The 12,714-nt window shown below is 56.5% G+C and overlaps 1 protein-coding gene across 1 annotated transcript; it reads left to right on the top strand.

The window, feature by feature from the left end:
* The first annotated feature begins 4,131 nt into the window (after positions 1–4,131).
* LOC106028322 (uncharacterized) lies at positions 4,132–11,283 on the top strand. The gene is made up of 2 exons (XM_063229259.1): positions 4,132–5,726; positions 7,051–11,283. The coding sequence occupies exons 1-2, from the start codon at positions 4,988–4,990 to the stop codon at positions 7,218–7,220; spliced, it is 909 nt and encodes a 302-aa protein (XP_063085329.1). The 5' UTR covers positions 4,132–4,987; the 3' UTR covers positions 7,221–11,283.
* The last annotated feature ends 1,431 nt before the right edge of the window (positions 11,284–12,714 follow it).

Consider the following 12,714-nt stretch of genomic DNA (forward strand, 5'->3'; position numbering starts at 1 on the left):
GTTTCGCATCTCCCCATGCCTTATAGGTAGCTCCTTTTCCTTTCAGTTCTTCCTTACTTACCAGTAAGAAGGTGAGTGTGTGGAGAACACATGCAGACCAAGCAGAGAACTAAAAGACACACACAGGCACACATGCATGCACATGCGCGCGCGCGCACACACACACACACACACACACACACACACACACGCACACGAATAGCCACATCCTGTCCATTGCAAACATGACCTGGAGTCACCCAGTGGGGTGAGTGGGGAGGGAGAGGAAAACCAACACCATTTTGAGTGTGTGTGTGTGTCATTCTGGAGGTGGAATCTGTGGCTTCACGTACGCTAGACAAGCACTCTGTCACTAAGCCACATCTCTAGCCTTGGTTGAATGCAGAGTTTTCACACTGGGCTACATCCCCATCCCTTTTTATATTTTGAGACAAGAGTTTTGCCAAGTTGTCCGGGCTGGGTTGGACTTTGCAGCCCCCTGCCTCAGCCTCCCAGCGTGCTGGGATCACAGGCACATACCACTATGCTTGGTTGTGGTCCGCCTTGTGAAGGGAGGGACAGTGTTCTTATATACAGGAGGCAGAGCTTGCTGGTGGATAATGCAATGACCACAGGTCATAACCTTTCTGATCTTCAGGGTCCTTATTGTCAAGTGGGACTATTTCTGGGCACTTCACAGGGTTGTCTGAGGAATGTTCGGTTGCAATTGCTAGAACATGATGGTGTTCGTTGACAGTTGGCCCTCCCCTCCTACCTTCTAATCACTTTTTATCCATGCTTACCCATTGGCTAATCACTCTTCATCCATGCTTACCTATTGGCTGTTCCATTTCATTCACTCGTTCATTCATCTTCATTCATTCATTGAGCCCGTGAGCCAGATCCGCTCGCTTTAGGAGCTAGCTCACAGGAGACCAAAAAAAAAAAAAAAAAAGATAATAAAAACAAGGCGCATATATAACACAGGTACTTTGTTAGCTGGTGGAAGATGCGAAGAAGAAAATATCAGGGCCGGAGAGTGCACGCTGAACCCAGGGCTGCACAGGTGGCTGCAGAGGTGGCTGTCGCAGGCGGGACACCTGCCTGGGGGGGACGATGCCTGCCTAGGGAGGAGTCCTGAGGCTGCAGATGGAGAGCCAGCAGGTCCGCCATCATTGCCTGTGGGATGGGGTGGGGTGGGGCCCCAGGTGGCTGGAGGAAGCAGGAGAGACGGGTGCAGTGTCTCCTGAGGCTCAGGCCCCAGCAGTCCTGGGCTGCTCTGACCCACAGCGCCTCTCCCCCTCCCTGGGCGGGCGCTGGCTCAGTCCCACGGGAGCCTTTCCTCAGCCTTGGGGAATCACTCTGCGCTCTTAGCTGGAGTGGCCTGGGCAGAGCTGGCCAGGCCCTCATGAACGTGGCCGGGAAAGCCCGGGTGCACAGGCTGATTTCCTTCCCCTCCCAGCCTGCCCTTCCTGGTCCTGGTCAGGTCCAGTCCTGCCCCCTGGGCTGGCTTCTAGCTACTTGTTCTCTGTCTGGAATGTGCTCCTCACTCCCACCCTGCTAACGCCTGAACTCCAAGCATAGGTCAGAGGTCAGTTTCTCAAGGCGGCTCCCAGGTCACACGGTGCAACACCCTGACCTGCGCGTGCACACACACACGTTCCCCCATCTCCAAGCACCGCTGGCCATTTCTCTCCATAGCACCCACTACTTAATGTATTTATTCTCTCTTCCCCCAAAATGGGGGTCCCACGAGGGCAGGTGTCTTTTCCCTGCTCCTTGCCATTTCCAAGGTGCCTAGAGCTGAGCTGGGTGATGGTAAGGACTGTCATTAGGGCCTGAGCTGAGGGAACGAGAGAGCAGCTTGTGGGAGAAGCAGGGGTGCTGCCCTGTCCTTCAAAGTCCCAGCAGGAACTCCGCCCTGCACACGCGCGCGTTGCACACCTGCGTCCCTGCAGACAGCCCCACCTCCCGCTGGCCCTCGCGCGTGCCGCTGACGTGACTATGGTTTTGAGGCCCCAGAGGTGCACATTCGAGTCAGAGCGTCCTGTCCTCTGCGGCTGCTGTGGAGGTGGGGACGGGCCCTGCAAACACGCACATGCAAGGCCTGCTCTTCCTGCACAGGAGCACACACCACGGGTGCTCACGCAGGTGGATGGTGTCACTCTGGGCTGGCTGCCCTGCCGAGCTGGGGCCCGCTATGCCTGCCCCACTGGCCAGAGGGAGGTGGAGGAAGGGCTGCGGGCATCTCCCCTCCCCCAAACCTCCCGCTCTGCTCTGCTGCTGTGCCCTGCTCGGGGCACTGCTCTGCGTGTCAGTTCCTGCCTCAGGGAGGTGGCTGTCTCTTCCGCTGCTCCTGCCCAAACCACTTCCCCATGGCCCCGGCTCATGTTCAGCCCGAGGGGCCCCAGCTTGTTTGCCTGGTGACCGCAGAGCACCCACTGCACGGCTGGTACCCCCGAGGATGCTGGCCGCCTGAGGCTCCCAGACTGCTGGGGGCAGAGTGCACACCATTAGCACCTCTCCTTGAGGGCCTGGTGGGAGACGGGACCCCAGCACCCAGGTCAGCGCCAGTTTGGGATGGCCTTGCGCAAGTCTCAGCCTCTTTCCCGATGCCCCCCTTGCAGAGCAGTCCTGAGGGTTAAGCAGCTTGGTACATACAAGAGCTGTCCATCAACACTGGCCCCACCCTCATCGAGCAGTAGCTTCAGGCAGCCCCAGCTTCCAGGTCACCCAGGAGGGGAGACTCAGAGCCTGGGGCCACTCTGGGGATCTGGGTGCAGCAGATGTGAGGACTGGGTGGGGCCTGAAGTCACACGGGGGATAGGCGTCCCTCAATAGGGTTCCTCTGCTGCCCACGAAGCCCCACCTCCTGGGGCCTCAATTTCCCCAAGTCCCAAAAGGCCTGCATTGTGACATCACAGCCTGAAAGGCGAGGGGTGGGGGGTCAGGGCTTTGCAGTGCTGGGCCGACCATCTTAACTTCTGCCTCTGCAGCTGCCTGTCCCATACCTGGGACCTCAGCCTCAACGGGCAAGGTGAGGCCCCGACTTCCCGCCTCCCGGCTCTGGGACCCAAACAGGCAGGATGGCGAGTTTGGGGGTGGCTGGTCTCCCCCACAGCAGCCTGCACAAAGGAGGAAGGAAGAGAGCCAGCCAAGCACACTGCAGCCGGAGGAAGTTGAGAGGAGGCCTGCAGTGCCACAGCACCGCCGCCCCCACCCACTGATGTCACAGGACAGCCTGCTCCTGCCCAGCCCTGTGGGGTCGCTCGGGGCGCACCACCCCTCATTTGTGCGCTCATCTGGGCTCTGTCCAGGTTTTTGCAAAGTCCTGCCCCATTGCTCACGCCAGGCCTCTTCCATGGAGGCGGCCGAGGAGTGTTTTCAGCCCATGGCCACGCCTCCCCAGGCCTGCCCTGGTCAATACCCACTCAACACCTCTCCTGTGCCAAGAAATTTTACATCCTCCCTAATCTCCACAACACCTGGTATTTTCCAGGGAAGGGAACTGGTTCAGAGAGGCCAGGCGACTTGTCTGAACTTACACTGCCCGTAGGCAGGTGGTTTGGCTGGTCTCGTAGCCCAGGCTCTGGTCACAAATCCCCCCACACCTGCCAAGGGTGAACTGGCAGTGTTCTCTGCAAGTGAGGCTCCTGCTTATCAAGGAGGAAATATCACCAGTCACCGGGAAGCCAGTGCCCCAGGGCGGCCGCAGGCCTCTGGCGCAGCGGGGTGGGTTAGAGAACTTTCCTTGGCACTGGGAGCCTGCTAGGAGGGCGCTGCTGAGAAGGATCCTGCCCTCGCCACCTCAGGCCTTGTCAGAGCCACCCACCCGCTGAAGGGGGCCGGCACCTTCACCCTGGCGCTTTTATCTTGTTCATGGCTTTTACTATCACTCACGGTTTCATGCGTCTAGTTATTTATTTACTCTCCCACCCAGCAGACTGTGAGCTACAGGATAGCCTAGAGGAGCACCTGGCCCACAATTTTTTCATTCCAATTTCTTGTGAAATGAATGAAAAAGAACTCAGTGAAGGGCGTCAGGTGACAGAGGAAGATCAAATTTACCAAGCAGGAGCTGAGTAGATAACTCTAGGCAGAGAAGGGGAAAGCACAGTAATTTAGAAAAGGGAAGAGGCAGGGCCGCCGCGCACAGCCACGCGGTCTGGCAGGGAGACTGCAGGATGAATGATGTGTTCTCTAGTTGCGCAGTTTTCAGCTTGCACAACTGTCCACGGTGCTCCGCTCCGTAGGAAAGAACCAGACAGTTTTGGCCCCCTTGGGGAGCTGAGTGGGTAAGGGTACAGCGAGTGCCGGGGGTTTATAGGTGCTGGTGTCAAGAGGAACAGGCTGTACCCTCCAGGAGGACGCCACATGGTCGCGGTTAGCAGTTTGCCATCCGGTGTTGTCTCGAGACGGTTGTCCGACTGCAGAGAGCAGCTGCCGAGCTGTTAGCTGTCCGTCTACCTGGGACGGGGTGGGGAAAACCACCGGCACACCCCACAGACACATCAAACTCTGTGGATACAGATAATGGCAAAGGCGGAGCGGGAGGGCCATTTCCGGAGCTGGCTGGCAGCGCGCTCCGGAGGTAGAGGACACAGTGTTCTAGGTCTCAGTGAGGACTTGTCCCATTGCGGAGCCTGGTCCCACCGGCCGGGCACAACAACAATCGCCTGGTGGTTGCGGCTGTCTGGATGAGTCACCTTGCCCACAGTGAGCCGTGCTCGATGTTATCAGCAGCCCCACTTGCTTAATTCCTGGGTGACATCACCCGCCTCCGTCCCCTCCTTCTCGGCAGTGAAGCCTGCAGCCTGGCACATCCTGGAAGGGACGCCTTGCACAGCCCTTGCCAGGAGCCACCGAGCCAGGTAAACAAGCATTCAGCCATTCTCAACGATGGCCTACTTTCTGCCTAGGTCCTCAGTTTACCTCCGAGAGGTGCTGTCTGGCATGACGTTGCCCCCACTCTCTTGGGCAGGGCAGCTAACTGCCCCCACAGTCACCCATGGGCCCAGAGTCCTGCTCCCGAGTGCCGCCCAGGGCAGGCCTGGTTGCCCCAGAGCCTCTGGCATGGCCTACAGTGTCCCTGGGCCTCCCAGGTCCACACAGGGCCCCTGATCCCCCCCACACACCATTTCCCCCCTTCTGCCCAGGTCTTAGCACCTTGCTGGGAGCCAAGAAGCCCTGTCCTCTCACTCCTGAGTGCTGGCCCTTGCTCAGTGCACATGAAGCTGCCCTGGTGACACAGGTGCCCCGAGGCTGGCTCTGGCTAGAAGGAAAGGTTGTCAGCAACTCCTTCCCATCAGCAACGAGCCAGAGCCAGAGGGTGAGGCCGGTGTGGAGAGCAGGCGGTGAGAAGCCGACTGGGGCGGGGCCTCGTTGGCCCCAGGGCACGGCTCTTCAGTGTCAGCACTGGACAGGGGAGGGAGAGGTTTCAAGTGACAGCAGTCGCTTGCATTCTAGGTATTCGATCAGAAGGAATTCTTCCCCAGAAGGAAAAAACCACAGGAGCCAAAGAACCCACCGAGGAGTCACACTCAGGCCCTGTCCGATGAGGAGAGCAGGTGGCCGAGCTCCTGGAGGGCCAGGCTGCAAAGCCACTGCCTTGCCGCTCAGCAGAGTCAGCCTGGAGTCACGCTGGTCTCCGGGCAGCCAAGCCTCACTGCACTCTGGGCTCTCCTCCATCAGCTTTACTTACAGAGCGGAGTTCACAGCAGCACCCCCGCAAGATGCACGTCTGGAGGGTAACAACCACCACTGGCAAACGCAGACCCTTACACTCTTTGCCAGTTCTAGAGCTCAACCTAGAGGGTGTTTCTTCTGTTGTGCTATCCTCCTGGGTGTAGACGAAGCTCAGATTCCAGTCAACTCTGACTGTTTCCTTCCATAGGAGTGCCGAGCCTGACTTAGGCTGTGTTCTGGCTTCTCCTCCGTTCACCAGAGCACTCTACCACCTCCATAGCCCACGCATGCTCAAGCCCACCTCTGCCTCTCCTGCTTGTAGTGCTAGATCTCAGCTCATGGTCACAGCCTCAACACCAGGACAGAGGTGGGCTCACCCTGACCACGGTCCTCTACTCACCACCTCTGGTGAGCCATCTCTTCTGCAGGACCCAACCGTTTTTTGTTTTTTGAGACAGGGTCTCACTATAACCTTAACTCACTATATAGTTCAGGTTGACCTTAACTCACTATGTGGTCCAGGTTGACCTGTAACCCAGAGCAATCCTCCTGCCTCAGCCTCCTGAGTGCTGTGATTACAGGTATGCCTATCATGGTGGCTAGATCCCATCACATGGATAGGGAGAGGATTCTTCTCCTCTTCCCCACTCCCACACTCTCCTTAGGCTAGAAACCATCAGGCATAGGCCTTCCACACTCAGCAGCGGCGGGCTTTGCGATACCACGTGCCACCCTCTCTTCTTGGTGGCTCCTTCCTTGCCTCTCTGGTTTCACACCCTGCCCTGTAGACACAGGCAGACTGTGTACATGCTGGACAGAGCTGGCCCCAAATCGCTTCCTTGCATTGCTCAGGCTGCTGGGAAAAGCCCTTCCTGTCCTGAAGAGTCCCCTCCACGTGGAGCAGACACCTCCTCAGCGGCTCCCCAGCTGTGAACTCGGCCCAACCCTGGCCCCAGGCCCTCAGACAGAACTGCATCCCCTCTCCAGGGGCCCCAGGCAGCCCAGGAGGAATCTAGTTGTACCAGTTTTTCATGGTGGGGGGGGGTCTCAGATAAGGTAGATAGGGAGCCCAGGTCACTCACTCTCTCTGAACCTTCCTTTCCTCATCTGTGAAATGGGATAATAACAGTACCTGCTTCTCAGGAGGAGCAGCTGAGCCTCCCAAGTGCTTAGCCTCTGGCCTGGCATGCAGGAGGGTGCAGCCAGGGGCATCCATGGAGTCCCTGTTGTTATGGCTAGGAGAACTCATGGGTGAGCCAGAGTCCCTTCCCAGGGCTTTCCAGCAACCCCCTGCCCTGGCACACTCCCTCTTCCCCTTCCTGGCCATCTGCTGTTTCCTCCAAGACCAGGGCTGGGGCAAGTCCACCTCTTCCCCTTTGCCTGCAGACTTCCTCTTGAGACCCAGCACCATCTACTCCAGTGTCAGGACCACAGCAGTGACGTGCTCAGGACCACAGGGAGTGAGATGCCGACCTGATGTGCTGGTGAACCTGAGTCTGGGCTCCAGAACCAAGATTCCATCCACCCTGCCCTGCTGCTGCCCAGCACATGTATAACCTCAGTCTTCTTCTCCACAAAATGGGCACACTAATTGTTTCTTCCTTCTCCTCACCAGAGGAGTGGAAAAAGTACAGGGTGAGACTGGAAAGTTGTGGGGAGCTGGAGACTGTTGGATACATGCCAGGATGGCAGACAAAACCTAAGGCACAGGGAGGCCTTACCACGTGGCGGGCCACCTCCCTCCTAGTCCCCAGTGCCTGAGTCCACAGCGCCCCCTGCTGGCGAGCTATACAGAAGCTCCCTGTGGGCGCACCCGCAGCACACTGCTTTACCCCGCTGTCGCTGAGAAGGAGTCCATGTTCTCAGGCTGAGCAGGCAGAGGGTGAACGGTGCCCAGGCATCAGGAAACCTAGACCTGGGAGGGGGAGCAGGGCTTCACCTCAGAAGGGCATTCCCTAGACTAAGAGTGCACCGTGCTTCTGGGCCCCCTGAAATCTTGGCGGAGGCTAGCGATCTCCAAACCCAGAAGCCACCCTGTGTCTTTGGAGGCTGCATGGTCAATGAGAAGCAGGGCAAACCTTGGGACACCAGGCTGGCCCCTTTGCCCCTCGTGTTCCCTTTACCCACCCATGGGCAGTGGCTTTGTTACTGCCTCGGTCTCCTTGGCCTGAATCTGTGTTGAGTGCTACAGATTCAGGGGGACCAAGTCCTTCCTGTGCCAACCCCCCGAGGCCTCAGACATGCCACTGTCTTCCCCATCGGCTCCCACCCCCCTTCTATCTGGAGTCTGCTAAGGAGGCAGCCACGGTGAACATGTGCAGCACAGGAGAACATTCAGCCCGATCCCTGGGAACCCCCCATGAACCTCAGTCTGTGCCTATGTAGGGCTGGGGCTCCAGGACGCCTCCTCCAGGAAGCCTTCCTTGAGGTACTCTGCCTCTGCTCTTTCCTGACTCCAGGCTTTTGCAGGATCTGCCGGCAGGCGCTGCTTTGTGCCGCACATATTTATCTTATCTATCCCCATAGAAGCTCCAGGCCTCCCGAGGGAAGGTTTATGTCACTTGCTCACCAGGAGGCAGATGTCTGTGCTTCTTTACATCTTCATAAATCTGCCCTTGGGAGCCACTGACAATGTCTGAAAGTAATTTTGATGGGATGGGGAAGTGGGTAACACTAGGATCTAGTGGGTGGATGTTAGGGATCTGTAATAGCCCTAACACAGCCCAGAACAGCCTCCTGCCCCCAGCCCAAGATTATCCAGTCTTAAATGTCGATGTGCCCAGGGTGAGAAACCCTGATTTAAATGAATGCGTGGATTAGGTATTAATATTGTGATGAGCAGCAATGGCTGCTATAGGAGAGTTGCTCGTTCTATTGAGGGGGAGGCCAAGTACCAGCAGGTGGACACTGGTTTCTCTTTCCTGCCTCCTATGCAGTCCCAGGAGCCTTGCACACCTTTTCTGGGCTGGAGGAGGGGCCAGGGCCTGTGTGGAGTCCAGGGTGAAGGGGGCCTCTGTGCGGACCCTTTGGGAGCAGCGGGTGCCTTGGCTGGTGTGTGTGATGAGGCTGGAGAAGCTTCTTTCAGTCCCGATGGTCGCAGAGTTCTCTGACATGCATGGGCATTTCTCCTCTGCTGATGGCAGGACCCTTGGCAGGGCTGAGGGTGGAGCCCTGACTTCCACCCGCTTTGCCAGATATGGGGGGGGGGTCACTGTGGCCGTAACTGCCCTCCCTGGGAAAGGCTGGAAGAACAAGAAGGCTTTGACAGGCTCCATCAAAGCTCCTGCATCCCCTGGGGACTGACTGGGTGGGTGGGGGTACAAAGAGCTTCCAGCTGGGGATAGCTGCTGGCCAGGCCCCAGTGCAGAGGTGGAGGCTGCAAAGGGTGTCCCCTTTTGGCTGGGGTTAAGAATGTCCCAGAGGCTGGTCACCCCAAGAGAGCCCTCTGGAGGCTTTTCAGGGCCTTTCCTGCCCCCTTCCTGGGTGGGCTCAAGTGGCCAAGGGCTCCGGGCAGCTGAGTGAAAAACCCTTTCATTGTGAGGGGCTTGATGTCCACCCCCAGGGACACAGGTCTGAAAGGGCAGGACAGGCAGATCCTTCTAATCCAGAGGAGTCTGCTCTCCAGTCAGCCAGAGACTCCCAGCATGCTTCACTCAGCACAGAGCTGCCCTCTCAGAGGCGATCCGTGCCCAGAGTCTGAGGTTGGCCCGGGGAAGGATGGAGCTCAGGGGACCCTTGAGCTGGCTGGAAAGCCATGAGATCTGCATCGTGTGTGGTTTCCACAATGGGAAGGAGCTCTGTGCACCCTTGGCCCATGACCTCGGGCTGCTTAGCACATATTTTGGAGTTAGGCAGCCCCAGACCAGATGCTTCAATAGGTTCCTAGGATTCCTTTATATCCTTTGAGCATCAGTTTGCTCATCCATAAATGGGTATATTGCTTTTAGTCTGACATGAAAACAAAGATCTATTGGACGTTGGTTTTTAATTCATTTGTAGCTTGCAGAAAGCACAGTTGGGAGAAACTTGGGGTTCCCCTGGAAATCACAGGTGTGCGATGGCTGCGGGTGCAGCTGAAACTGGCTGTGACCCTGTTACCTTCAGGGAGCGTGAGTACACGTAAGTGCATGTGGCAGTGTGAGCGTACAGGGGTATGATTTGGTTCTGTCTGGCTGCGTGCTTGTCTGGCTTGTCTGAGGGACCCAGGCGGGGCAGGAGGGTCCTCAATATGGGCAGTGTGTGCCTTGTGGGCATGGCTCTGGTCCAGCATCTGAGGTCCTGGGTCTGCATTCTGGGCTTCCCCGCCTCACTCTTCCTCGTGCTGAGTGTGCCTGTGCTGTCTGGTGTGTGTGGTGTGCCTGGCCTTTGGGTCCTTTCCATCAGTGTCTCTACAGGTTGATATGTGGGAGCTGAGGTTAAGCCATGGACCCTAGCGGGGTGGCTTTGAAGACTGCCCAGGCTTCCTGCCCAGGCAGGCTGGGGTGGGAGGCCATACTTGGAAATAACCAGAGACCAGAGGTGAACGAAGCTGCCTGAAGTTATAGTCCTAATTTAAATCAGAGCTAGAGGGGTCTTACCGTTCCCCGTTAATTTTCTCACTGTACACTTGGGGTCTGAGACTGGCACTGTGGGCTGCCAGGGGTCAGGGCTGCTGTTGGGGGACAGGCAGGAGCTGTAGAAGAACCCCATCTATGGTCAGCTGCAGCCAGGCCTCTTCAAAACTGACCCTAGAGGTAAGAGCCTGAAAAACAATGCAACAATTTTCAGTATACATATGTCACAAATGTTGCATGGAACATTTTGCACTAAAAAGTTACTCATAATTTTTCTGGAATTCAAATGTAACTAGATACCCTATATTCCTATTTCTGAGGTCTGCCAACATCTCCCCAAATGGACCAAGAGGCTGAGAGAAGTGGGGAGAGTCTGGCTGTGTCCCACCCCAGGCCTGCCAACCCAAGTCAGCCTGTCAGGAAAAAGCCCACTTCCAGAAGCTTCCTCACGCCTCCCTTTCCCTGCATCTCATGAATGTTCCTTGGGGTCCATCTGAGCTGGGGCCAGGAGACCCAAACTCTACCTGGTAGATCCACCTCATCTCACTCAGTAGACTCGAGTGGTGGCCAGGGAAACTCCATGAGGCCTGGAAGGCAGACTGGCCAGTGACCTCTTTTCTACTCACACACTGGTTGGTTTGCAGAGCCTCTGGTCTCTGCTGGTCAAGAGCCTCTATTGTGATGAGTCAAACATGCCTTTTCCCAAGTCATACCCGATGACTATTGGCTACGCAGCCTGTTTGCCCATCAAGAGGACACCAGAAGTGTAACGATAGTGAGGGCGCTCTGGGGGGGGCCTGGCGACCCATGCTGGAAACTCGAGACCTCCAGGACTCGACCTTCCGTGCACCCTGCCCCTCCAGAGCCTGTGGACTCTTCTCAGACTGATGCGTTCAAAGATGTGAGACCAAGTCAGGACTGCGTAAGACACCAGGGACACTAAAACACAGACTCTAAACATCACGGAACCAATTCTATGCTCCTTCCAAAGCTCTTCCATGGTGCCCATTTGACAGTGGTCATGGATAATAAAGGGTATTTTAAAGGATTTGCGGTAACTCTGAAACAGAGTGTCTGTGGCTTCTCCTGGTGACAAGATCTCAGGTTCCGGTAACACTGATAGAGAGTTTTCCTATATTCACAAGAGGCAGTGCTAAATTTCAGGTAAAGGTTACTGAAAATATATATTCCTTCCCACTCAAATTCGTGGATCCCTAAATTCTCTTTATAAACCTGTGGGAAACAGAGGATGTTTATGGGTCCCAGGTAAAGAACACTTGCTTGAGAGGGAAACCCATGAGAAGGTTAGGAAGGAATGTAAGAGCCATCTGTGCTCAAAAGTGGGGGACAGAGGGGAAGGCAAGGACAGGCAAGGGTGGTCGGTATGTGGGTGCACTCTGTGACTGACTCCAGGATCCCAAAGAAGCCCCCTAGGACCCCCCTGCCTGACTGCAGTCTTTGGGTTAAGCATTGTCCTCCAAGGCTCTCATCACCCTGTGGAGCACGTGGTCAGAACTTGCCCTTCCTTAGCACCAGTGCTGAGGCCTGGGTCCTGGGGTGTAGGAGAGAAGGCACAAAGGGGGACGTCTCGGGCAGTGCTAGTGACCAGGCCAGGCCAAGGCCCTGGTCCTGAAAGGAGTCAGGCACCTTTGAAGAGGAGGAGCCTGGACAGAGGCGGGGCTGTGTCCAAGCCAGAGCTGGCTTTTGTCTTGCAGGGTAAGAGTGCACAGGATGAGATGCATGGGGCGGAAGCCATCAGGAAGTTTCTGGAAGTCTGTGCCTTTCACCTCCTTCCTGAACTTCCTCTCCCCTCCTCCCACTCAGCAGTTTCCTCTTTTTTTCAAAATACAATTCAAAACATTTAATCTCAAAGGATCTTTCTGCTTGAACAGTGGAAGCAAGCTGCCTCTGAAGTTATAAGAGAAAGACAGGACATGAAACGGTCCGTTAGCCACGTGAAGTGACAAATCTCTGGCTGCTGGCCACCTGTGTCCTGACTGCAGAAGACATCAGCTAGGGCCACAGCTCAGGGTTGCTGTCCTGCCTGTGTCTCCACCTGGCCCAAAGTGGCCCTACCTCTTGGGGACAATTCAGACATAAGTACGTAAAGCCTGGGTTTGGGGAGGATTCGCACCCTGCAGCCACAGAGGCAGCAAATCACGGCAGACACTATGCCTGCAGATCAGATCCCTGGACTCCTTTCCACTGTAATGACTTGGAATCTTCTAGCAGCCCCTGGTGACTCTGTGACAGTCTGATGCCATCTTGAGCAACCATGTCCCCAAACTGGTGGCCCCTTGCTCTTGAGCTTCTGGAGGGGGTTTCTGGGGGGCCTCTCCAGACAGTGCTTCCAAGTGGGAACCGAGGGACTGAACTTCCCTGCTCTGCAAACTGCCTCTGAGGGATGCAGTCACCCCGAAGCCAGGCTGTGAGGCGGCGTATGGTGGGATGCATGTCGCTCGCTGTGTGGAACTCTGTGGTGCCAGGTGACAAAAGA

This window comes from Cavia porcellus, unplaced genomic scaffold (genome assembly GCF_034190915.1).
Source record: "Cavia porcellus strain 051 isolate PalLab524CR breed Dunkin Hartley unplaced genomic scaffold, mCavPor4.1 scaffold_1, whole genome shotgun sequence".
Classification (NCBI taxonomy): Eukaryota; Metazoa; Chordata; class Mammalia; order Rodentia; family Caviidae; genus Cavia; species Cavia porcellus.